This window comes from Myotis daubentonii, chromosome 10 (genome assembly GCF_963259705.1).
Source record: "Myotis daubentonii chromosome 10, mMyoDau2.1, whole genome shotgun sequence".
Lineage (NCBI taxonomy): Eukaryota > Metazoa > Chordata > Mammalia > Chiroptera > Vespertilionidae > Myotis > Myotis daubentonii.
The window spans coordinates 6586235-6609101 of NC_081849.1; the positions used below are offsets into that span (position 1 = coordinate 6586235).

The 22867-nt window shown below is 59.4% G+C and overlaps 1 protein-coding gene across 3 annotated transcripts in view; it reads left to right on the forward strand.

The window, feature by feature from the left end:
• The window catches only part of PRKAG2 (protein kinase AMP-activated non-catalytic subunit gamma 2), a 226692-nt gene that overhangs the window by 47227 nt on the left and 156598 nt on the right, over nt 1–22867 (forward strand). For all 3 annotated transcript variants that reach the window (XM_059711425.1, XM_059711423.1, XM_059711424.1), the window contains exons 2-3: nt 19726–19797; nt 22417–22696. In XM_059711425.1, coding sequence (XP_059567408.1) covers nt 19726–19797; nt 22417–22696 — 352 coding nt within the window. The remainder of the gene's footprint in view (nt 1–19725; nt 19798–22416; nt 22697–22867) is intronic.

Consider the following 22867-nt stretch of genomic DNA (forward strand, 5'->3'; position numbering starts at 1 on the left):
TTGCTGCTGGAAGTCCTGTCCCTCCTTCCCCGCCAGCTGCTGGGGGCAGAGCCCCAGCTCCTGCTGTGTGTGCAAGCGTGCGGTCGCCCCCCCTGGCGACCCTGGCTCCAAGTTCCCTCGCTGAAATCTCAGCAAGGCGAGGGCTCTGCCTTCCCTCTCCCTCTCCCTAAGCTGTGCATGCAGTGTGTCCCGAACAGAAAACTCACCCGGATGGAGCAGGGGCTGGGCATGGCCCCTGCTGTCCCTGGGAGGCGCCTGACCCATACGGAGTCACGGGCTCCTGTGGAGGAGGGCCTGCTAGAAAGTGTACTTGTTGCTTTCAACTTACAGCAACACATTGAAGAAACGGGCGGGGGTGGGGGTGGGAGGTGGGGGGTGGGGGGAGAGGGGGGAGGGGGGGCGCAAGGAGGGGGAGGAGAGGTGGTGGGAGAGGGCCTGAGCCAAGGCTTGTCTGTCCTCTGATGGCAGCTGGAGGGTGGGGGCTGAGACCAGCAGCCTGAACTGTTGACGAGTCTGGACAGGGCTGGACTCAGAGGCTGCGGGCTCTGCCTCACTTCTGCTGACACGGAGTGTGACACATAGTTTTGGGGGGGGGGGGGCGGGGGCTCCAATCCCTTCATAAGCCAGGGGCTAAGCGAAGAGGACTTCAGCTGGGAGTGTGTGGTTGCTGGTATTTGAGACCTGGCGACTGGGAAGCACCCGGGGAGGGAGGGAGGGGATTATAATAGAAGAATGAGGCCTGATGTGCCTCTGAACTCTCCGTCGTCCGGGTGGGGAGGTGGATAAAGAGGACATTAGACGGTGCAAGACTCCTGGGCTAGGAGAGCGTCAAGCGCTAGACGGTGGCAGGTTCTCAGGGTGACTGGTGACTTGAACAGTTGGGAGAAGGTTCCTTGGAGGGGCAGGGGCTCCACAGGCACCCCCTGCACCCGAGGAACACAGTCAGGATGGTGCCGCCAGCAGGCTGACCTCTGAGGGCAGAGGAGACCCCAAAACATAAATGCGGGGGGGCTTCCAGGTGCTGTGAGGTGGGCTAGGTAAGAGAAGTGGGAGCGCGGGGGGGGGGGCGCAGTGTGGGTTCAGCCCATGAAGCTTCCCCGGACTGTGAGAAGCAAATGCAGCAACACTGACCAGTGTCCTGGGCTCTGGGCCTCCGGCCAGGCTGCCCTCTGACTCACAACAGCCCGGCTTGCTCTCGGACCCTGCGAGGCAGGCAGCATGGCCACTTGGGTCCAGGGCTTCTTGCCTTTCCAGCTGCTTACCCAGTTTTCCTGGGCATTTCCCAGGGCTAGGTAAACCTACGGTGGGGTTTTGGGGTTTTTTCAGCCCAACATTGGGCCTATGAGACAGGTGCAAACTCCTTTTTATAGAAGAGGAAACTGAAGGTTAAAGTCATTCAGCAAAGATCACTGGTCATCTAGGCTATTGAAGGCATGCATGTTCTTGCCTCTCTTAAAGTCACAGGCTGGAGTGGGAAGAGAAGCGTGGGGTGGGGGCCCGGGAGGGGACAGCGTGAGGACCGTGGGGTGGATCCCACGCCGGCACTGAAACCAACTCTCGAACAAGCTCTTGAGACTCGCCATTCCAAGACCAGTAACATTCTTGGTCTTGACCTCATCGACCTGTGTTGCTGGATATCAGGGACCCATTGCCATGGAGGCCCTAATTTGGGGTTCTCGTGTCAGCTCAGCTGTTAACCGATGGAATCCTTCTTGAATTTTCCAAACCCCTCACTGCTCACCTTCAAACTATAGGCCTTTTTCTTCCTTCGAAAGCATCTCAGCCTCTCCTCCTACGAGATGCCGACGTAGGCCAGTCCCGCTCCATCCCTTCCTGCATCCCCTCAAACTCAGCCTGTAGGCTGACGCAGGTCCGCGCCTCTGCCCTTTGCTTATGCGTTATTTTCTCTTAGGTTACAGGCAGCTAGTTCTGTAGGTTGATTCCGCGATAACTCCCGTGGCCGGCCAGGGTTTTTGTTTTTAGGGGAGTTTGTCTCCCTGTCACCTCTTGGACTGCTCTCTGCTATCTGTGTTTTGGTAACTGTTTACTATGTCTTAGGCGGCATCTTTGACGTTTTCATGGACGTTAATGATTTTCATTCCCATGACAACTCTGGGGGGGTTTGCCTCATTTTACTCTTGAGGAAGTCGAGGCTCTGAGAACTTGAATCACTTACCAGGAAATTACAAACTGGGGTTCCAGTTCAGGCTCTGGGTTTGTCGCCCCCCACCCCCCCCCTGCACCGTATGGGCGTGTGACGAATGTCTGGTGGTGAAAACTGGCTCTCCAGCTGTCATCACGGCATGTGGCTTAGCAAGACTCCTAGGCAGGACCTATAAGCCGTGGCTTCTTGAGGCTCTATGCCTCCCCACGCCTCCGGCCCTGTGGTCTCAGCATCCTGACCCCTGGGGTGGACAGCGCGCACCCAAGAATCCCGCAGGCTCCCCAGCAAACCTTTTGTCTGCCTGGGAGAACCCTCTCCCATGAGCATGGCTTAAGCCCCAGAGCCCTAAAGTGGTTTAATGACAGACTGCAGGGCGCTAACCTCAGTTACTAAAATCTAATTCATGAGAAGAGTATAATCCAGTCGTCCGGAGCCCAGGAAGCCAGTGAGGTTCCCCTTAGCCCCAGAGCCCTTCAGCCCCGGGCTTGGGGGTTGGACTTGAGTTGGAGTCCATGAACCTTTACCACCTGGGGACCATGGGCAAATGATCTCATCTTTCTGAGCCTGAAATTTCGCCTAAAGGTGGGGATCACAGTGAGGCCTCACGGGTTGGGGTGAAGGCCAGTGGAGCCAGGGCCAGTTCCCAGCACATAATAGATGCTCATACACAGGGCCTTCCCTTTGGGTGAGTGGTCAGTGGGTGGAGTGCCCAGCTGAGCCTGGAGAGCGCCTCTCAGGGAGTGCTCGACCTGCCTGTTCTCTGATGGGATTCTCTGGGTGGTATCACTTTGATTATTGGTCAGGAAATGGAGGCAGGAGGGCGTTGGGTTCTGTGGGGTTCATATAGTTTCCTTGCTGCTCGTTCCCTCTCTGTCCTTGGTGCCGGTCACGTCTGGCCCGCCCTGCGGCCCGCCTACCCCGTGGGCACAGCCTGCTCTCTCTGGTGGGCCCTCTGTTGTCTCAGGGTGGCTCCCGGCTGAGGTGTCTCCTGGGTCGCAGTGGCCTGTTTGTGTTATCTTCCGTGAACCGCAAACCCTGTCCTGGTTTCCTCTGGCACCTCCACCCCGAGACGCAGCACAGGGGAGGCAGGGAGAGAGGAGAAGCCACGCCAGACTTGGGTTCTGTTTTGATTTTACTTTGCGGCGCGCTGTGCGGTGGCATCGTACTGTTTAGTGTCTGCTTTGAAGGGAGTCTGCCATCTGCCTGGTAATAATGGCTTCAGCTCGTTAGTCACCCATGAGTTAGAGCTCCGCTGTGCAGACTCAGTAAATAGAGCAGACACCACGGGGCCGGAGCCCAGCCAGCCCAGCGTCTGCGGGCTGCGCCGCGGTGACCCTATGGCCTGGCGGCCGCCAACTTAGTGGGGGTTCCACGCAGCCCTGGGTGCGGGGGCAGCGGGCCGTGGAGTGGGGTCCGAGTTCTCTCTCGCTTGGACCCTCCTTCCTTGTGGGTGCGGGGCTCTGCGGTTTGGAGCTCCTCACACAGGGTGTCACGGCTCCTTGGAGAGAGAACCAGCTGCAGAATCAGGAGCGAAGGACAGATAAGATGACACTCCGAGCCTCAGAAGACTTTGTGTGGCCTTTCCTTCTCTCATAACCCAAACAGCTCATGTTTGCTGACCTCACACCAGACATGGTCCTTGGCCTGCGAGCTGCACCAGCTAAGTCACGTTTTCATGACGGCGGGGTTTGGGGTGTAAAATTGGGGCTGACACGGGTAAGCATTTGGGGTGTTCCTAGACTTCCAAAGCAAAGGGTGACCTGTGTTCAGGAAAAGGTCATGAGGACAGACATCGCGTGACCCTCGGCGTAGGGACAGGTGCACAGGCCGCGAGGACCAGGGCCAACGAGCAGAGTCTTCCATGAACTGATTGGACACGAGACGTCCTCTCTTGGGAAGGAAAAGGGTGACAAGACGCGAGGTAGAATGGGTGAAGGCAGAGGCTCCTTGGGATGACGGCAGCCGCCCTGGGACACGGCGCTGTGCTCCGCGTGGCTGGGGTGGAGGCTCGCGCTGCGTATCCCGCTGGGAGCCCTGTGAGGACAGCGTGAGAAATACTGCCACCCAGAAGGGTCGGGAGGGTGACTGTCACCCAGAATTCAAGCCACCTGCACCCTTCTCTGTCCAGCCTGGGCAGGAAAGCAGTGTTTCTACCAAGGCTGGTTCTCTGGATGATCCACCACCCCCCCGACCCCCCACCCCGCCGCCAGGAGTACCGGGCAGCTCAGCCACCAGGTGAGCGCTCCTGGGTCAGAGTCAGGAGTGAGGGAAGGTGGCTGGATGTGTCCTTGGAGGGGCGAGCAGGAATGAGATGCTTCGAAGATGAGAGGGAGGACAAAGCTTCTGGTAGCAGATGCTGGGGAGCCTGGCACAGCCCCTCCACACGGGCAGGGCGGCACCCCTCCTTTTGAGGGAGGCTGGTGAGACTCCTGCCAGGGCTTCCTGGTGACCCTGCTGCTGGTTCTGGGCTGACCTGGGGCCGGAAGGGGGCATGGGGCTGTGCTGGAGATTCTTCTCAGACTTTCCGCTCAGATGTGCAGAGCCCTCTGCCCCCACCCCCCGCCCCCTCCCCCGTGGGATCTGCCCTGCATGTTAGGCCAAGACCCAGCCAGGCTTTTACACAGACCTGCCAGGCCTGGCTCGGAGCTGGTGGCAGGCATCTGTCACCGCCCACTCGTTCTGAGTCATCCACACTTATCTTCCCAAATCACAGAGCCTTGAAATCCAACACAAATCCAGGGGGACACTGGAAAGGAGGGGGGCCCTGGAGGGGGGAGGGGCACGTTCTAGTCAGGCCTGGGGGTGGGGGGAGGGGCTTTGAGTGCCTGACTTGGGGGTCTGGGAACCCCTGTTCTAGGCCCCTTGGGATTGTGTCAGGACACCCCTCTGGGCCTTGCCGACCCCTGGTGATCTCACCCTGGCCACCTGGTGGCTGCCTCAGGGGGACGTCTCCTCCTCCTGGCTGCGATGCTGGGACCATCTATGCAAGAGCTCCACCCACTCCCCAGCGGGCAGTGCTTCCGGAGGCTGCAGAGCCTGGGGGCAGAGGGAGGCCTTCATGCTCCTTTTCCTTCCCAGATCCCGGCCTGGCAGATGGAAGTGGGAAGGGAACACTTCAGCCAGGGGACAGAGCCCAGGTGGCCACCTCACGGCTGGCCGGGAACCTCCTGGCCCCGCCCTCACCCTCTGAACCAGAACCTCCTGGGTCTTAGAGGCTCAGGACCAGCTCTGCAGGACAGCGGATCTCAGAGCAGACCGGGTCAGAGTCAGCCTTCCCCCTCCTGCTCCTTTATCTAAGAAGATTCCAGACCTTCCTGCCCAAGGTCCAACTAGGCACTGGGTCTAGCAGTTTCTCCCCAGATCAGCTTCTATAATTTCACTCACGGAGAAAGATACGGCAGTCATTGTGCAATTGCAAAAAATAAAATAAAATAAATCCCAACAGTATTTTTCAATCATCCCAACGGCCTCGTTCCCCAGGGTGCTGACTGAGAGCTGCCAGCTGCCGTGTCTGCAAAGCTAACGTCCGAAAACAAGGCACTCCAGCCTTCACTCACAGGAATGAACCCTCAGCGCCCAGTCTCTGGCCCCGGGGGTTCTCGGGTTTCGGGAGCTCCCTTTGACGAACCCTGGAACACGGGGAGTGCGGGTGCTGGGCTGGGATGACCTGGCTGCGGTCACAGCCTTCATCACGTGTAAGTGGCCACCGTGTTCCTGGCGCCAGCGGTCCCTGCACTCCCTGCGTGGCTGGAGGGAGTAGGTGGTTTACAGGGAGGTGGTGGCACACGTGGCCATAGCCCAGGAGGGCCATTGGGCCTGTCCTTCCCCACTCCGAGGACCCTTCCTGAGGTCGAGGGTCCCCCCTCTGGCCCCCCCAAACTGGCCTTCCCCAAGCACATTTCTGCCGGAGCATCTCCACCCATCGGATTTCTCTCCTAACTCCTCTCTCGCAGGCCAGCAGGGTTCTCTTCTGCGATGAGCGGACCGGTCCGTGGCTGATCAGAGGAGGGGTGGTTTAACGAGTTCCCTCTCTTGGTTCCCTTTTACACCCGACCTTGACCCGGATGAGAGGCCTCGGGCAGGCTTGTGGCCTCTCTCACTGTTGGGACTTACCTTTGGAGATATTGGGCTTTTGGTGTCCAGCAGCTGAGTCTCTGCTGTGCAGTCACCGTGCCTGTAAACGGGGCTCAGGAAGGCGAACGCCGGCCTTTCGGACCCAGGGAGGGGAATGGGACAAGCATGCCCTGGCTGGTAGGTGTAGCAGGTGCGTGGCATGGAGGGGCGATTGAAGGAGGAGAATTTTGCAAGAGAATAAAGTATAACTACTGCCCACAGCACAGCTGCTTCTGGAAGTGCCATTTCACTCCGTGGAAACGCATTCCGTGTCCCAGGATTAATAAGAGAGATGCTTGGTTTTCCTTTTCTCCCCTGTGGGACGGGGATGGGTGATAGTGGACTGGTCACTTTGGGTCAGCTTTATTGAGATAGCGTTTTCACCCACAATGAAATCACCAATTTTAAGTATAAATTAGAGGGGCTGTGATCAATGTTCTCAGTCACGTGACCTCCACCGCAGGATACAGAATGTGCCCCTCACCCCAAAAGTCCCTGCGCCGCTCCTCCCCTCCCCCCGGGCCCCCCCCCCCCGGCCACCTTGGACCAGTCTCCCCGTGAACGCCTGTATCCAGCACAATTCCAGGCACATGAAGACTGCTGACAGACGTTGAGGTGAATAAATACGTCAGTGGCTCTAACAATGTTAAAGTCCTCCCCCCAGGACTCCTTCTGTCCCTCCCATTCACCCTAGCAAGCACTTGTTAGCAGATAATGTCTGCATTTAGTCATTCCCGAAACCAGCCTCAGTAAGGAGTGTTCCCAGAGTTGACGACTTTCCATCTAAAAGCAGAGATGTGCTGACCTGGTGGCTTATGCCGTCTTGGGCAAGACCGAAAACCCGCAACAACGCTGAAAACTCGCTCTGCCACCTCGGCCAGACGCCACCAACCTCATCGCCTGCCTCTTTTGCTTGTTGGTTAGATTTTCAGCAATAAGTGAGGGGTCTGCTTGAGCGATCTCGGAGCCGACCAGGAGAACATCCCCAAGGCTCTTGGGGCAGGGACTTTTCCCTGTCCCTAACTCGTCACCAAAGATTCCAGTCCCTTCGCCCAGCCCCCCTCTCCCCTGTAAGTCGGGGCTGGATCTTGGCAGACACCAGGGCGTGGTTGACTCTGCCCCTTCCCCGCAGCGCTCTCTTGCGGGTTGTCATGAATTTTCAGTTGGATGACAGCTGAGGCAGGAGTCCCCAAGGCTTCCCCATCCTGCATCCTGTGCCTGGACTGGCCTCCTGTCCACGTGGCTGGCCCCACCGTGGCATGGTGGTCTCAGGGTGGTGAGATTTTTAACTTGGCGCTGGTTTCCCCAGGGAAGATGCCAGAAGATTCTGGGGGATTCTGCCAGGCTCCTTATCGCCAACTCGGAAGTCACCTGTTGTCATTCTGCTGTGTTTCTGTGGGTGACAACAGCCCAGACGTGAGGGATGGAAGAATAGACTCAACTTTGCTGTGGGGAACAGCTCAAGTGCACGGAGGGGAGACGTGAACGAGGGGTGGCGTCGTGTGGCCAGTGCCGCGTAGCCCATATGCAGGCCGCGCTCTGAGCCACCTCGCCTGGGGTAGAGGGCTCCGGCCGTGAGCTGTGGTGAGGAGCTTGGGGTGGGATAGACACACCCTAAAACCAGTTTCCTGGGGCACTGGCGCTAGTCTCTTCTGTTAACAACAACAACAAGCCCGTTTTGGCTGAATTGGTATCATTGCGGTGTCCTGTCTGCGGTCAGAGAAACACTGTCCCACGTGGTACCAACTCCTGTACTTTGTGTGCGAGGCTCAGCCACAGTTAAATAAGAGACCTACCTCACAGGCCACTCAGGTGCCGTTTCTCACGGACCCGGCAAAAGTCCTCAAGTCTCCGGTGGCATCGGTGGGGCGTCTGTGGGGACCAGACCCTCTCCCACCACGGGCAGGAGGGCAGAGCCTCCCCGTCTGACCCGCGGGTCCCTGTGCGCGTGCATCCTGCTCTGCACCGTGCTCATCACTGACACACAGGAGGGCTCTTCCTCCCTCTCTTTCCGGTGTCTGCGACATACTCCTCTATGGGACACTCTGGCTTCCCCAGGCCCCAGCGGCTGCCATGCGCACGTTGTCCGTCCTTCATTCCTCCGGCTGCTGGGCGTCTCAGGAGCCGTGGCTGCTCGAGGCGAGGCAGGCGTGGCTTCTGCCAGATGCGGTCACATGGCCTCCTGCGGGCTGACCTGTGGGGTCGGCTCCCTCTCCTTTACAGGGACCTCCCCAAGGACGGGCTGGTCTCCCCGCCCGTTTGGAAGGTCGGCTCCCATGGTGCTCCCGGGGAGTCAGAGTTCACTCCCTCTGGGTGCAAGGACTTGGGACCTGGAGCCCCATGTTTTGCGACTCGGGGGAGGTGTCCCCGGGACCTTGAAGGTGCGAAGGGCAGAGATATGTAGTCAGAGGCTTCCAGGACGCATGGCGACCAAGAGTGAAAACAAAGGCCGGAGGTACCGAGGGACGGGCAACGCCAAGGGGCCCTGGCTCTAGGGATGGCCCCGCAGGGCCTGGCCCGAACCTTCTGGGCATTTTCAGCGAAAAATAAAGACCCCACGAGGGAGTAGATGAGAAATGCTGCGGGCTGGCTCAGGGAGCGCTTCTTCGCAGCCCCATCCGGGCGCAAAGGGCCTCACGGGCCTGGGACATGTCCTGCCCTGAGGACCTCTCAGCGCCCAGGCCTCCTGAGAGGCTGGTGGCTTTTTTGTTTTGTTTTGTTAATCCTCACCTGAGGACATTTTTGCATTGATTCTTAGAGTGGAGGGGAGAGGGAGAGAAACCTCGATGTGAGAGACACATTGACTGGTTGCCTCCTGCACAGGCCCCGACCGGGGCCCGAGATCAAGCCTGCAACCGAGGTATATGTCCTTGACCAGAACTGAACCCAGGTCCCTTCAGTCCGTGGGCCGACACTCTATCCACTGAGCCAAACCGGCCAGGGTGAGGCTGATGGCTTTTAACCCAATCCCTAGGGTGTGAGAAGCAGGCGTTTATTTTTCCTGCCTTGGAAAACAACCCTGTGCTTTGCCCCTGATCCCCCACGGTGGCAGCAGCTGACCCTGAAGTTTCTGCGGTCCTGGCTTCGGCCTCACGTGCAGCATCTTCCTTCCCGCCCCTCCTTACGTAACGAGCCCCTCTGGAACGGAGAGGGTTTGTTGGCAGCTAAAAAAGAAGCAGCAGAAACCTAGCAAATTCCTCGTCTGGATTCACTGGTGCCGTGGGTTGTGGCCTGGAGTCCCCGCCCGCCCCAGGATCTGTCTGCTGCCCCAGACATTCTGAGGCTGCCTGCGGATCGCGGCCCACACCGACTTCCATCTGGAGCGTGGAGGCCACAGCCTTGATGCAGGATCCACACCGGCTGCTGAGCCTGAGAGAGGGGCCTGGTTCTCAGACCGCCCCCCCGGCCCTCTTGCTGCCTCATGTGGTGAGCTGCACTTGGCTCATTTCTCTTCTCTGCCTGGAGGCCGGGCCGGGCCTTAGACAAGACCCCCTCAGCTCAGGACCCTGCGTCTGGGTTGGACGATATAGCCGTTCCGCTGTCTTGGAGCCCCGGACACGGGCTAGGTGACGCCCCAGGTGGAGCAATGGCCACGGGTCCCCCGGGAGCTTCAGGCAGGCCCTGCAGCTACATTGCAGGCTCCCAGTGCACCCCTGTTCTTCCCGAGAACTGATTTCCCACCTGGGGTTGCCCAAGCGTGGGCCCTGCCCTGGAAAGGGCAAAGTGAGCAGGTACCATCTCCTGGACCTGCTGGTCTCCACGCACCTGTGGCCTGCTCTGCAGAGCGCCCGCCCGTCTTCAGTCGGGAAGGATACTGAGCTGACTTACTCCCAAGGGTTCTCGGAGCAGCTGCTCACCTACTAGCCATGGCCACGGGCGTGGAGGATTCTGGGAAGTAACAAGTTCACACAGGCCAACAGATGACAAAGAAGGGAGATGTGGGCTAAGAACTCTCTCGCTGGGAGGGAAGATGCAAGGATGCCAACAGGACGTAAATGAGAGGGCAGCCTCCTCTGATACTTAAGACTGACCTTCTCCTGTGCCCAGGGCAGCCGGCTGTGCCAGGGCCTCCACCTGCACTGTGACTCTAAGACGGCTGTCACCATCTTTCGTCATGGAAACGTAGCTGGAAAGAGCATGGTGGGCTAGAATCGGGCGAGAACTTGCAAGACCAGGATTTGGCCTGGCTGGGTCATGGCTCTGCCATGTGGCTCTGGCCACCTCACCTGAATCTCCCTGGACATCCGTTACCCCAGTTACCCCACTCGGAATAGAAGATTCTGAGCTCTTCCCACTGAGAAGCGCTTTATTTCCCTGGGTCTAGGCGTCAGGAGACGGGCGGGGCGGGGGTGGGGGGCGTGGTATGCAGCAGGCCTCGGTCAGGTGCTGACAGACCGTCTCTGAAGGGCTCTGGGTGGGTGGTTCCCCCAAGGGTACAGCTGCTGTTCTGGGTCTGGCGGTGGCCCGGGGCTGCGGGGTTGGCGGGAACAGCAGCGCACACAGCGTAAAGGACCAGGGGAGCGACAGACGGGCTAGGTGTCCGGGGAGGAAGGAATTGCCCACCTCCCCCTGACAATGCAGAGATGGCATTTTCTGTCTCTTTACTCCCTGCATATTTCTGGGCACAGAGTACAAAGAGCGGTCAGAGGGCTCAGCCAGGACAGAGGAAACAGATGGGGCTCATCGTTGTCTCCTCCCAGGACCAAGGAGGACGGAGGGTCGCTCATCTCCGAGGTCACCTGCTCCGCTGCAGAGCTCATCCGGTGCCCATGGCTGTGCCGGCTGTGTCCGCAGCGCAGGAGGCGACATGTTATTCTACGTCCGCATGCGTGGGTGCCCACCGCCGAAACGGAAACTCCGCCAACTGCGAGGCCTCCTGTGTGGTCCTCATTCCTACTCCTCTGTGGAACCCGCGCAGCCCTGACCCTCCGGCGGGCGGGCTGTTCCTTTGAAACCTGCGGCCACGTGCAGCTGGAGCAGCCAGCTCACTGCAGGATGGAAGCGAGGGGGCGACGGGCCGCGGCCCTGGTGTTCGTTGTGCGTCGTGTGCGAAGCCCTGGCGCACTTTCCAAGTCCTTGGCGTCTCTGCTTCCTCCGAACCCTCGTACGTTCCGTCTATCCCATGCCGGCACAGAGTGGGGCTGCGGGACCCAGCGAGGAGGGAAGGGAGACCCCTCGGGCGCCTGGAGCAAGTGTTAGGGAAGGATCTTTCGATACATGGTTTCATAATTGTGGACATTTGATATTCTGATATTCTGAGCTGAAAACCACTGGGGACCCAGCTCCTGGGCCAAGTCCAGAGCCACCTTGGGTCCGTGGTTAGGGGCCGGAGGAGGGCTCCAAGCCCTGACCCCCGCAGACCCCCCTGCATAGAGGAAGGCGTGCCAGAGCCCGCCAACTGCCCTGAGACAGTGTACAAATGTTCGCTCGGTGCCAGTTTTATTCTAACGTGTGGCGTCCCTCCTGCAGTTTGTCTTCAAACACAGACCGAACCCCACGTGATTTTTTCCCCCTGTGGTGCCAACACTGCCTGCGGGGCTCCGGGCAGGGCCGATGGGGAGGCCGGCCAGCCGGGGCCTCAGGTCTGACCGAGGCCATCGGGGTTCATGGGACAGACCCACAGAGGCGTCAACACCAAGGCTACCACAGCCTCGTTCGTGGTTTGGCATTTTCTTTGTGGGTAAATAAACCTTCTCCCGAGACCCAGAGCTGGTCTTTTCAGACCCTGTGGTAACCTGAGGTTTGTCTTAGTAAAATCACAGAACGTCAGGGCTGCAGACAGTCCTGGGAAGGAAGGCCCGCCTCCTCTCAGGGCCGGCTCGCGGGTTCCGTCCGTCCCTGCCCTGAGAAGGCCCAAGTGACCACGACCTCCCAGTCAGCGTCATTCTCTTTTTTTTTTTTAAATATATTTTTATTGATTTTTTACAGAGAGGAAGGGAGAGAGATAGAGAGTCAGAAACATTGATGAGAGAGAAACATCGATCAGCAGCCTCCTGCATATCCCCCACTGGGGATATGCCCGCAACCCAGGTACATGCCCTTGACCGGAATCGAACCTGGGACCTTTCAGTCCTCAGGCCGACACTCTATCCACTGAGCCAAACCGGTTTCGGCCAGCGTCATTCTCTTATCGCCGGGTCTCGCTCTTCGCCGCACTCGGAGCCGTCACGTCATTCATGCGTCAGGACGCACGGGCTCATTAGCGCCTTTGCCAGGATCGTTCGTTCAGGGGACAGAGCATCTGTCACTGGAGCCCTGCCATGTGCGCGGGACTTGGGGACCGCGTCCCTCAGGTGCACGACAGGCCTTGCTGGTGTGCGGAGGGCAGGGGGTGCGGTGGCGGGGGAGGGGCCTCACTCCTAACAGCTGATCCACGTCTGGCGGAAACTCACACTTACCCGACGGTGACATCACTGTGTCGCCTCCGCTTCCAGGTGAGCTCAGAGGGGAGGCTGCAGGGTGAGCGTGGGACTTTTCTAAACCTGCTGGTCTGTCCTTCCGCAAGGTGAGAATGGGCCTGTCGGGACTGTTTCCTGTTTGTCACTCACGTGGCAGGATGCACAGCCTCTCTCATTCGTCTCCGTCCTCCCGTCCACCTGTTTCCTTTGGGCATTTCTTGCAGCGCCTGGCAAAGCGAACGTCCCGCTCTGTGTACAGAGACTCCTGGTGCCTGAGTGCGCCCACTCACCTTCGGGGGCAGCATCCCGGCTCTCACCGGCCCAGAGGGGCTTGACGGGGGACCTGAGGCTGCACCCCCAGCCTTGCAGGGCTTGATGGGGGTGGGGCTGGCCAGGTCTGGGTCTCACAGGATTTTGAGACGTGCGTGGGTGGGCAAGGACTTGACTCTGGGTCCCACGGTGCACCCCAGACTCTGACAGGAGGGAGATTTTTATATACATTTTACTAATTTTCTTTCATCTCTGACACTTCTATTATAGAGAAAGGGCAAATAGCAATATTAAAATATTTCCTCTAATTAATTCCCTTTTAATGTGCATAAATTTCATGCACCGGGCCACTAGTATAATATATATATATATATATATATATATATATATATATATATATATATATATATGTGTGTGTGTGTGTGTGTGTGTGTGTGTGTGTGTGTGTGTAATTACAAGTTAATGTAGTAAGTATACCTAATATCTATATATATAAAAGCCTAAGCATCCATCCGACCATTTGACCATCTGATTGGTAGCTATGACATGCAATTACCACCAGGGGGCAGATGGCCTGACCAGTAGCTATGATGCGCACTGACCACCAGGGGCAGACGCTCAATGCAGGAGCTGCTGAGCTGCGGTGACTTGGCAGCTGCGGTTCTCAGGTGATGCATCTGGAACCAGAGAGGAGGGAGCCTGATTCCAGGGTGCATCACCCGAGAACTGCCCTCTCATAATCCAGGACCTTTGGGGGTTGTCGGAGAGCTGGTTTCGGCCTGATCCCTGCAGGCCAGGCTGAGGGACCCCACCGGTGCACGATCCATGCACCAGGCCTCTGGTATAAATATGTTTCTAAATAGTACATATACTAAGGGATTTAAGTGGCAAGGCCTCACTGACAGGCCCGGCCATCAGGTGGGAAAGTGGCGGGAGCTGAGCTGGCGTCTAAGGCAGAGTGTCTTCTGCTTTTGGAAACCTCCACTTCACTGTATGGCCTCCGCTGATGGGTGAAGCCAACTCGATGGAGGGGGACCTGCCTACGGAAAGGCACGGTCGTTGCTGCTAACCTCACCCACAGACACCGTCACAGCGGCCTCCAGCTTCAAGCTTGATTAAACCACCGGTGCGGTGGCCTGGCTGAGTGCACGCATAATTGAACCGTCACCGACTCAATGGTGGCACTGGTCAGGGGAGCCCAGCGCTCCCTCATCTGTGACATCTCCCTCCTCCCATCCCCTGACGTGGCCTAAATCCCACCTGCTGAAGGAGCAGGGGAGGCCTCTGTGGGTGCCTGTGGGGAGAGGCTGCAGTAGACCCTGCAGCTCGGCTCCTCCCCTGTGTCTTCTGAGGCCCCTCCAGGTACCTGCCTCCCTCCGGCTGTGAGCTGACCCAAGTCCCCTGTCACCTCCACCCAACTTGCCCCTACACTCCCTGCTTCCAGGAGGAACTGGGGCCGGAAGAAGGCAAGACGCCGATTCAGGCTCCTAATCGTCGCGGTTAGCAGAGGCTGAGCTCAGGCTGGCCTGCAACTTTTGCCTTCAAGGGTCACTTTGCGGCCTGAGTGAGGAGGGGCCTGAGAGAGCCTGCACGGCATCCTCAGCTGTAAACCGGGGGCCACGGGCCCTTCTGAGGTTGCGTGTGGATCCCTCCACGGGCTGCCCACAGGCAGGGCAGGCCAGCTGCCTTTTCACAAGAAGCAGAGGCGTCTCCAGAGCACTTTGCCGTCCTCTAGGTTTCCCTGTGCGGGCCGCGCAGCACCTGCCCTCGGCCGGGAGGGGGCAGAGCAGCCTGTCCGTCCTCTAGGATACCCCATGTGGACCCTGCAGCACCGCCTTAGCCGGGAGGGGGCAGAGGCAGCTCTGATGCTAAGGAGAGGCAGTGCATGTCTCTGCAGCCTTTGCAGCTGGATTTCAGCAGGAGTCGGGTGACCAGGGCTCAGGGCAGTGTCCTGGGTGACACCCTGTGCCCCTCTCCTCCGTGGCCTGATTGGTGAGAGTGTCCTCGGTGGGTGGCCGTCCTGGACCCCAGGCGCGAGGACTCTCTCTGGAAGGGCCTTGGTTTGTGTCATCCGATATGGTTTTCTCAACCTCCCCCGACGACACCGAAGGCACCGTGGACTCATTTACCAGGAGGTCCTTGGAGGCTAAGATGACTTGCTACACACAAGAGAGCGGAGGGGACGTGGAGGCCCGGAACCACTCTGATCTGGGAATCTGTCGCCACATGGTTTGAGAGAAGATTACTGTCTGGTGCTATTGAGCCAGCGGAGCCCCTGGGTGGGGGCTGGGGTGGGGGGAGGGACGGGGGCTCGGGCCGCACCCCCCAGGGCTTCTTTCCTTGGAGAAAGGCCAGCTCATCGGAGGCTGAAGGCCCAGGCCGCAGGCCAGGGGCCGGGCGGGAGGCGAGCCAGCGTGCGAATCCGTCGGGACCACCAGGTGGAGGGGAGGCGGGGGCCCCGGATTGAAAACTTGTGGTTTTCTCTTCTCTTTAACATCAGGACGTCTCTGAGACAGCAGTCAGGATCCACGGTGTCCTCCGGAGAAGGAGAAGCCTGGCGCCTCTCCGAGAGCCCAGTCTAGGCTCCCCTAATTTGGCCCCGTCCCACCCGAGCTCCAGTGACTCTGGGCTTGTTCCTTATTTTCTCCGAGAGCCGTTATATAACGTGAGTGTTTTCCAAAGGCTCCCATTGGCCGTGGCTGTGGCCGCCACCCCTACCGTGGTACCAGGAATTGCCTGTTTGGTGGTGTTGAGGTTTTGTGCAGAGTCAGTCCACCCGGGCACACCTCCCTGTGCCTCCCACCGGAGGGCTCGCGGGGCAAGCGCCAAGCCTCGATCCCAGCAGGTCAGACGCAGACAAGGTTGAGCCCTGTGGCTGGGAGTGGGCGAGTGGGGAGATGGGCCGGGCATGGGGGTTCCACGTGGGAACCTGAGTGACCTGCAGCTCGGAAGATGCCGCTCACGGCTTTTCTGGAATCACACAGAGCGTCCACCAGGACCCACCTGCCGTTTTACTGATGACCCAGAGCCTGAGGGACCATAGAACTCAACCAAGAACCGGAGGCTTAGCACTAAGGAGCTGATGGAGGCACACGGCAGTTAGAAAGCGACAGGCCCAGCTGGGGAGTAGCCACCTGTGTGAACTGTCAGGGATGCGCGGAGGGCACGCCCTGCCCCTGCCCTTGCTGTGGCCGGTTCCTGGAGGCTCTGCCTGGAGGCCCTGAGCTTCGAGGGCCCTGGAGAGGACTTGGTGGGTGAGGAGCGGAAAAGCTTGTTTTCCTGGCTGGTCGGGAGGGGAGAGCTGCGTTTACTCAGTGGGCCCTTCTCCTCCGATAGTAGCCCCACCTGCTGCTTTGTTCAACAGGTAAGAACAGAGGACGTGGGGGCGTAAAGGCACCTTCTGAAATTATCCGGCTAAACCCTCTCATCTGACAGTCGTGAACCTGAATTCAGACGTGCCACGGTCCCCCCGGCAGTCAGCAGCAGGGCTGGGGCTCAGGTGGCCTCAGGCCCCGTCCCTGTGAGCAGCCGCTCAGACCTGCCGAGGGCTGGGCCCCGGGTGTGCCCAGCCGACCCTCCCCGGCTGTCCCGCAGCCCCTTCCCGCTGTCGCTGGCCGTGGGTGCCGTGGGTCTGCTCGTCGCAGGTGGGAAAGGAAAACCTCGCTAGATGTGTTCCTTCTTGGGCAGGAATCACACGGCCAGTAATTCGTAGGAATGTTCAGGCGTGACCCCGGCATTGAAACCCCCTGGCGGGTCCTCAGGTGCAGGCCGTGCCCTGGCATCGGCAGCCTCTCTGCTTGTCCTGTGTTTGCGCTCCCATCTGGCCTCTTTCTGGGGCACCCCAGCTGCAGCAACAGAGGAGTTGTGTAAGACCGAGCGGCGAGCGTCAGAAACGCTGAATGGGCAGGACTGCATCTGGTCCGCAGGCACCAGCCCCTCCACCAGGGCTGCGCTGTGAGTGAAACAGCCCACCCTGCAGGAATTCACATGCGTAAACTCTATTATCTCATGGAGAAAGGTTGGGATAAGTGGGGGGGTGGAGGGGCGGGGGGCTGTAAGTAAGACCCCAACTATACAAAGTGCAGACGTGCAGGGTGTGGAGTGACCGCATTGGTGGTGGGATACTGGACACTCACTTCTTCACAACATCAGCGCCTGAACTACCTCTAGTTAAGAAGCAAACCTTCGAGAGAAAGTTGGTGTCGTCAGCCACCTTGGGAAGGAATCCTAGAACTGTGCGAGTCCTCCCCCGTCCTCCCTCCCCCGTGGTCTCTCTGTGCCGGGGAAACCCGTTTTCCATGGCAGAGCTGTCTTCACAGGCTCTGACACCGAGCTGGCGTTCATGCCTGGCCCTGAGCCACCCCAAGGAGGGGGTAGAGTTTAACAGGAAAGGCTCTGAGCTCCGAGTGGCTGGACCTGGGTCGTAGGGCCTGCTCGCCTCCGTCTGGTTGTCTGGCTTTGGCTAAGAGGCTTAATGACCTGTCTGACTATGCACTGAGATGATACCACTCAGCTTTCCTGGCTGCATGGGCTGCTCTCGGGACCAATGAGGCAACGATTGGAAGATTTAAGGATGCGCCAATGGCCGATGGGTGCCGGCTCTGCTGTTGACACCCTGCTTTTTTGTGATCGACTCAGGACCTTGGCCTGCACTTCTGAAGAGGGGTAGGGCTGGGGGTTCATGGAGCTGCTTTTCGGTCAGCTCACATCTCGGGAGTTTTCCCAAACCTGGGGCTGCTCTCTTTTGTCCGGATGCTTTCCTGAAGGTGACGTCATCAGCCCAAATCCTGAAGATTGCCCTCCCCACGTACCCTGATGCTCCTCTGCAGGGCATGGGGCCAGGTCTGATGACAAGCCCCGAGGAAAGAGCTGTCTCTTGGCAGAAGCCACGATGGTGCCTCAATGTGGCCCAGGGAATGCCCACTCGGCACCCAGGGGCCTGCCTGGCCGGCTGGCGGACACAGGAGGGGGAGGAGGGAGTGAAGCAGTGAGGAGAGTGTGAGGCTCTGGGGGCAGTTTGAAGTCGAAAAACCACAGCCGGGACAAGCTCCGCAGCCTGGGCCTTCGGCAAGGTGAGCCCTCCTGAGCGGCCTGGTCCCCATTATTCCTGCTGGTAATGGCCCTGTGGCCGGAGCCGGAGATGGCCCACAGCGGCCTCCCGGTGCGCGCTTTCTCCGTGCGTCCAGGAGATTAGATCAGGGACTGCGGGGTGGGAGCCTTCCAGCAAAGGCCTCCACGCGGGCCGAGGGGCTTCCCTGCTGGGCTGCTGGACCGAGCAAACACAGCGCCCGGAGTGGGCGTGTGGTGGTGGCTGGTGGACGCGATGCTTTCGCTGGGTTGGGAGCAGCTGATGGGACCGCCACGGCAGCCTGTGACAGCAGGGGGCGGCATCCTGGGCGCGGCTCTTTTAAGACTGTCCTGATATGCGTGCGTCACTGAACGCCAGGGCCTCGGTAGCGAGAGTGTGATGGCTCTCAGGGCTCTTGGGGGAGGAACACATGAGCGTTTGTGAAAAGGCTCCCGCTTGTGGAAACTTGTGCTGAACAAACGTTCGAGGGTGACGATTACTGGAGACCAGAGAGGAATGTTCTCATTAAGATGGGAGGCAGGTGCCCCGCGCCTGGCTGCTCCTCACTCCCCGTGGACTGGGCTTTCTCGCTGGCCCCTCAGTGCACACGGGCAGCCCTCATGCTGGGACCAGGGAAGGGGGTGCCTTTTCCAGGGGTTCGTTCAAACACTTTCGCCACCTGCCGTATGCTGGGCCGGCAGGCCGAGGACACAGGTGAGCAGCTCCTCCTGCCCTCCGAGGAGTGAGTCTCCGGGAAGTGGACTGCATGTGGAATGCAGCCCATGGCCCGGGGGCATCTCAAGGCCGTGGGAACACAGATAAGAGAAGAGTTGATTTTGCCGGAGGATGGGGACCAGCTGGGCTTTGAATTGGGCTTTGCATGACACATAGGAGTTCTCTGACCCCGGATTTGGGGCTGGGGGTGGGGGGCTGGGGGAGGGGAGGGTGGGAGCGGGCAGAGGACAGCGCTGAGGCTGGGGCTGTCCCGGAGGGGCTGTCCCAGGAATCGGTTGAGAGGCCTTGAACTGAGGTGTCTGAGCAGTCCAGACAGCGTTCCAGACCAGCCTCGTTTGGGAAAACCACAAAGGGTCTGCCTGGGCTGTTGCTAAAAGAAGGAGCCAGGGCACAGGGCACATGAAAAACAAGGCTGCAGAGACCAGCACATCGTGGGGCCCGGCTGAGTGACTTGCCCAACCATCACTGGTGGGAAGCTGCCAGCCGTCTGCCCGGGGCGCTGGCCCAGTCTCTGTGATGCCTGCACCCACCACAGACCAATCAGCGCCTGTGCCCCAGGAACTCTAACGGGCAGCCAGGCCTGAGCCGCGGTGCTGCCCGTTGGCTGCTCCCCAAGGCCGGGCCTTTCCCCTCCATCCCCGCTCGCTGTTGGCTCCTTCCCTCCCTGCCCCTTAGTCCCTGCCCCTTCTTTCTTCTTCCTTCCTCCCTGGTGACAGGTGACCTGGTGACAGGTGACCAGAGGCAGCCACTTCCTGTTCTGGAAGGGAGTGTGGAGAGCGGTCAGAATTTCTGAGTGGTTAGTGCATCGTCACCCACTTCTTCCACCCGTTTGCCATCCATGCCCCCTTCCTAATGGTTGATATGGGAGGAGGATCAGGATGGGGAGGTGACACAAAGAGCCATGTGCAGCCCCTGGAGGAGGCAGATGGGCACCTGAGTGCCACTGTCATTGACCATGTGCTCTGTTTCCATCCTAGGACCTGAGCTCTTTTGCCATGCCACACCTGGATGGAGACCTGGAGAGTTCAGAAAAGCACTCTTCTCATAAGGTAAGGTCACCTTTCTCAGCTCACCTGAGGTGCCAGCAAGGCAGGACTTCCTCAGCAAGTGCCCAACACACACTTCTACCTGCATATCCACCGTGCTCCCACTTGCACATGCACCTGTGCTCCCACCTGCACATCCACCTGTGCTCTTACCTGCACATGCAGCTGTGCTCCCACCTGCACATGCACCTGTGCTCCCATCTGCACATGCACCTGTGCTCCCACCTGCACATGCACCTGTGCTCCCACCTGCACATGCACCTGTGCTCCCACCTGCACATGCACCTGTGCTCCCACCTGCACATGCACCTGTGCTTCCACCTGCACATGCACCTGTGCTCCCATCTGCATATCCACCTGTGCTTTCACTTGCACATGCACCTGTGCTGTTACCTCTGCTCCCATCTGCACATCCACCTGTGTTCCCATCTGCATATCCACCTGTGCTCCCACTTGCACATGAACCTGTGCTCTTACCTCAGCTTCCACCTGTACATGCACCTGTGCTCCCACCTGCACATGCACCTGTGCTGCTACCTCTGCTCCCATCTGCACATCCACCTGTGCTCCCATCTGCATATCCACCTGTGCTTCCACTTGCACATGTACCTATGCTCTTACCTCTGCTCTCACCTGCACATCCACCTGTGCTCTTATGACTGTGCTCCCACCTGAACATGCACCTGTATTCCCACCTGTGCTGCACCTTGCTCCCACCTGCACTTCCACCTGCAGGTCCCCCTGTATCTGCTCCCTACAACTGGTGGTCTCCTGGTGCAGCCTGGAGACAGGGCCTCAGGTGAAAGCTGTGTGGATGGTAGGTAGAGAACTGGAGGGGAAGAGAAATGCAGCCTTTGTTGGGGTGCCTGTCAGACCCATGACCACTGTGAGTTCTTGGTCTTTCCTTGGTCTCCTCACTCCTGTCCCAGAACCATCCCTGGAGGGCAGACATGGCCTCCTCCTGACTCTAGAACAGCTGTGGGCAAACTACGGCCCGCGGGCCGGATCCGGCCCGTTTGAAAGGAATAAAACTAAAAAGAAAAAAGACCATACCCTTTTATGTAATGATGTTTACTTTGAATTTATATTAGTTCACACAAACACTCCATCCATGCTTTTGTTCTGGCCCTCCGGTCCAGTTTAAGAACCCATTGTGGTCCTCGAGTCAAAAAGTTTGCCCACCCCTGCTCTAGAACCTTGGCAGTTCTGCTTCCCATTAAACTCCTCGAGCTGCATATGGGCCAGGACTGTGCCAGCTGTGCCCCTTGGGTATATCCCGTCACCTTCGCAGCCCTGTGCCTCGGCCTGGTGTCCTCACTGGGAAGGTGAGGATACGAAGCTTAAGGCACCTGTCACACTGCTAGAAATAGCTGGGATCCAAACTCCAGTCCTGTGTCCAGAAGCCTTGCTGTGCCACCCTGCTGTCGGGTCAGCTTCGTTACCACTGCCCAGCCACGTCCACCGGCACCCACCACCCACCACGCAGAGCTTCTCCTTGTTAATTATTCGAGGATTAGACAAAACTCGGGAGTCCTGAGTCCCATAGGGAGGTGGCTTGGTGGCGAAACTGGATACAGACAGAGAATCTAAGTGCATTTCATGTTAAATGGTTAGAAAAAGATAAGCGCGGACCCTGTGAGGGGTGAGCTTGAGCTCTGTGGTTCCTCGCCGGGCACGGCTCTGCATCTCCCTGCGGCCACGCTGGTCCTCCGTGCGGCCGGGGAGTGGCAGAGGGTGGGCCTGCGGTGGAGGGCCACTGAAGGTGGAGTCCCCACGAGGGCATCACAGCCTTTAAGGAACCTCGAGCCCTGTTTGGGGGCGCCCTCTGGTGGTGGAAGAACTCACAGGGGTCATGGGTCCGACAGGCACCCCGAGTGGACAGAGGCCCGTGCTGCCTGCCTGCCTCTGGGTGTGTGCGTTCACCTACCTCCCGGCACACGGGGCTGTCCCCGCCAGGCCTTGTCCTTGCCCCAGGCACCCTGTGACAAGCCAGCGATGCAGCCAGCCTCCGAGGCTTTCGGCCGTGTTCCCTTCCGAGCTGTCAGCGGCCCCCTCGCTCCAGCACCACAGCGGCTTGGAGCTGAAACATGCATCACTCCCCAGCCCCGGGGCCTCTCGGGACGGAGCCCAGGCCCAGTGTGCAGACCACAGAGATTTGTTTCCTCCTGTGAAGAGGGCAGGAGAACACTGTCCCGTGTGGTCAGACCTCGAGGAGGTCACACGTGAGGTCTTGAGCATAGAGGACAGGAGACAGACCCACAAGCAGGTCAAAGGGAGAAGAGACAGCCTTTCAAGCCATGTCCTCTGCCTGCCATCCCCCCCCCGCCTCCTCCAGGAAGCCCTCCTGAGAGCTGGGCAGAGGTCATGGGCCTCTGGGTAGTGCTGACCAGCCTGCGGATGGGCTATGGTGGGGCCAGCTGCCTTCCCCAGGCCACTAGGGGCACCTCTGTTTGTAGAAGAGCTCAGGGCTGTTTCTCGGGCAGGGTGCCTTGGAGGAGCAGCTCGGTGCCAGATGACACCGGGGAGGGCGGCAGGTGTGAGTGACAGGCCCAGGTGTGAGTGACAGGCCCAGGGCAGGTCTGAGCGCCGAGCGAGCTCACCCCTGTGCCGGTCTCTCCGCAGGTGGACAGCCCCTTCGGCTCCGGCAGCCCCTCCAAAGGCTTCTTCTCCAGAGGCCCCCCGCGCCGGACGTCCAGCCCCGTGTCTGCTCCCGTGAGGCCCAAGACCAGCCCCAGCTCCCCCAAAACCGTGTTCCCGTTCTCCTACCAGGAGTCCCCGCCGCGCTCCCCGCGGCGCATGAGCTTCAGCGGGATCTTCCGCTCCTCGTCCAAAGAGCCGTCCCCCACGTCCAGCTCGTCCACCTCGCCCGGGGGCATCCGCTTCTTCTCCCGCTCCAGAAAAAGTAAGGCACTGTGGCTCTTCCCCAGGTGGGTGCGGCTGCGGGCCCTTGCTCTGCCACTCGGCCCCGAAGCCCCCTCAGGGCGGCACCGCGGCCCACGCTTCCTTCCATTGGTGCTGAGCGCCCGCCCTGTGCCTGTCCCATCGCTCCCTCCAGAGCGATGTCGGTCTCCCC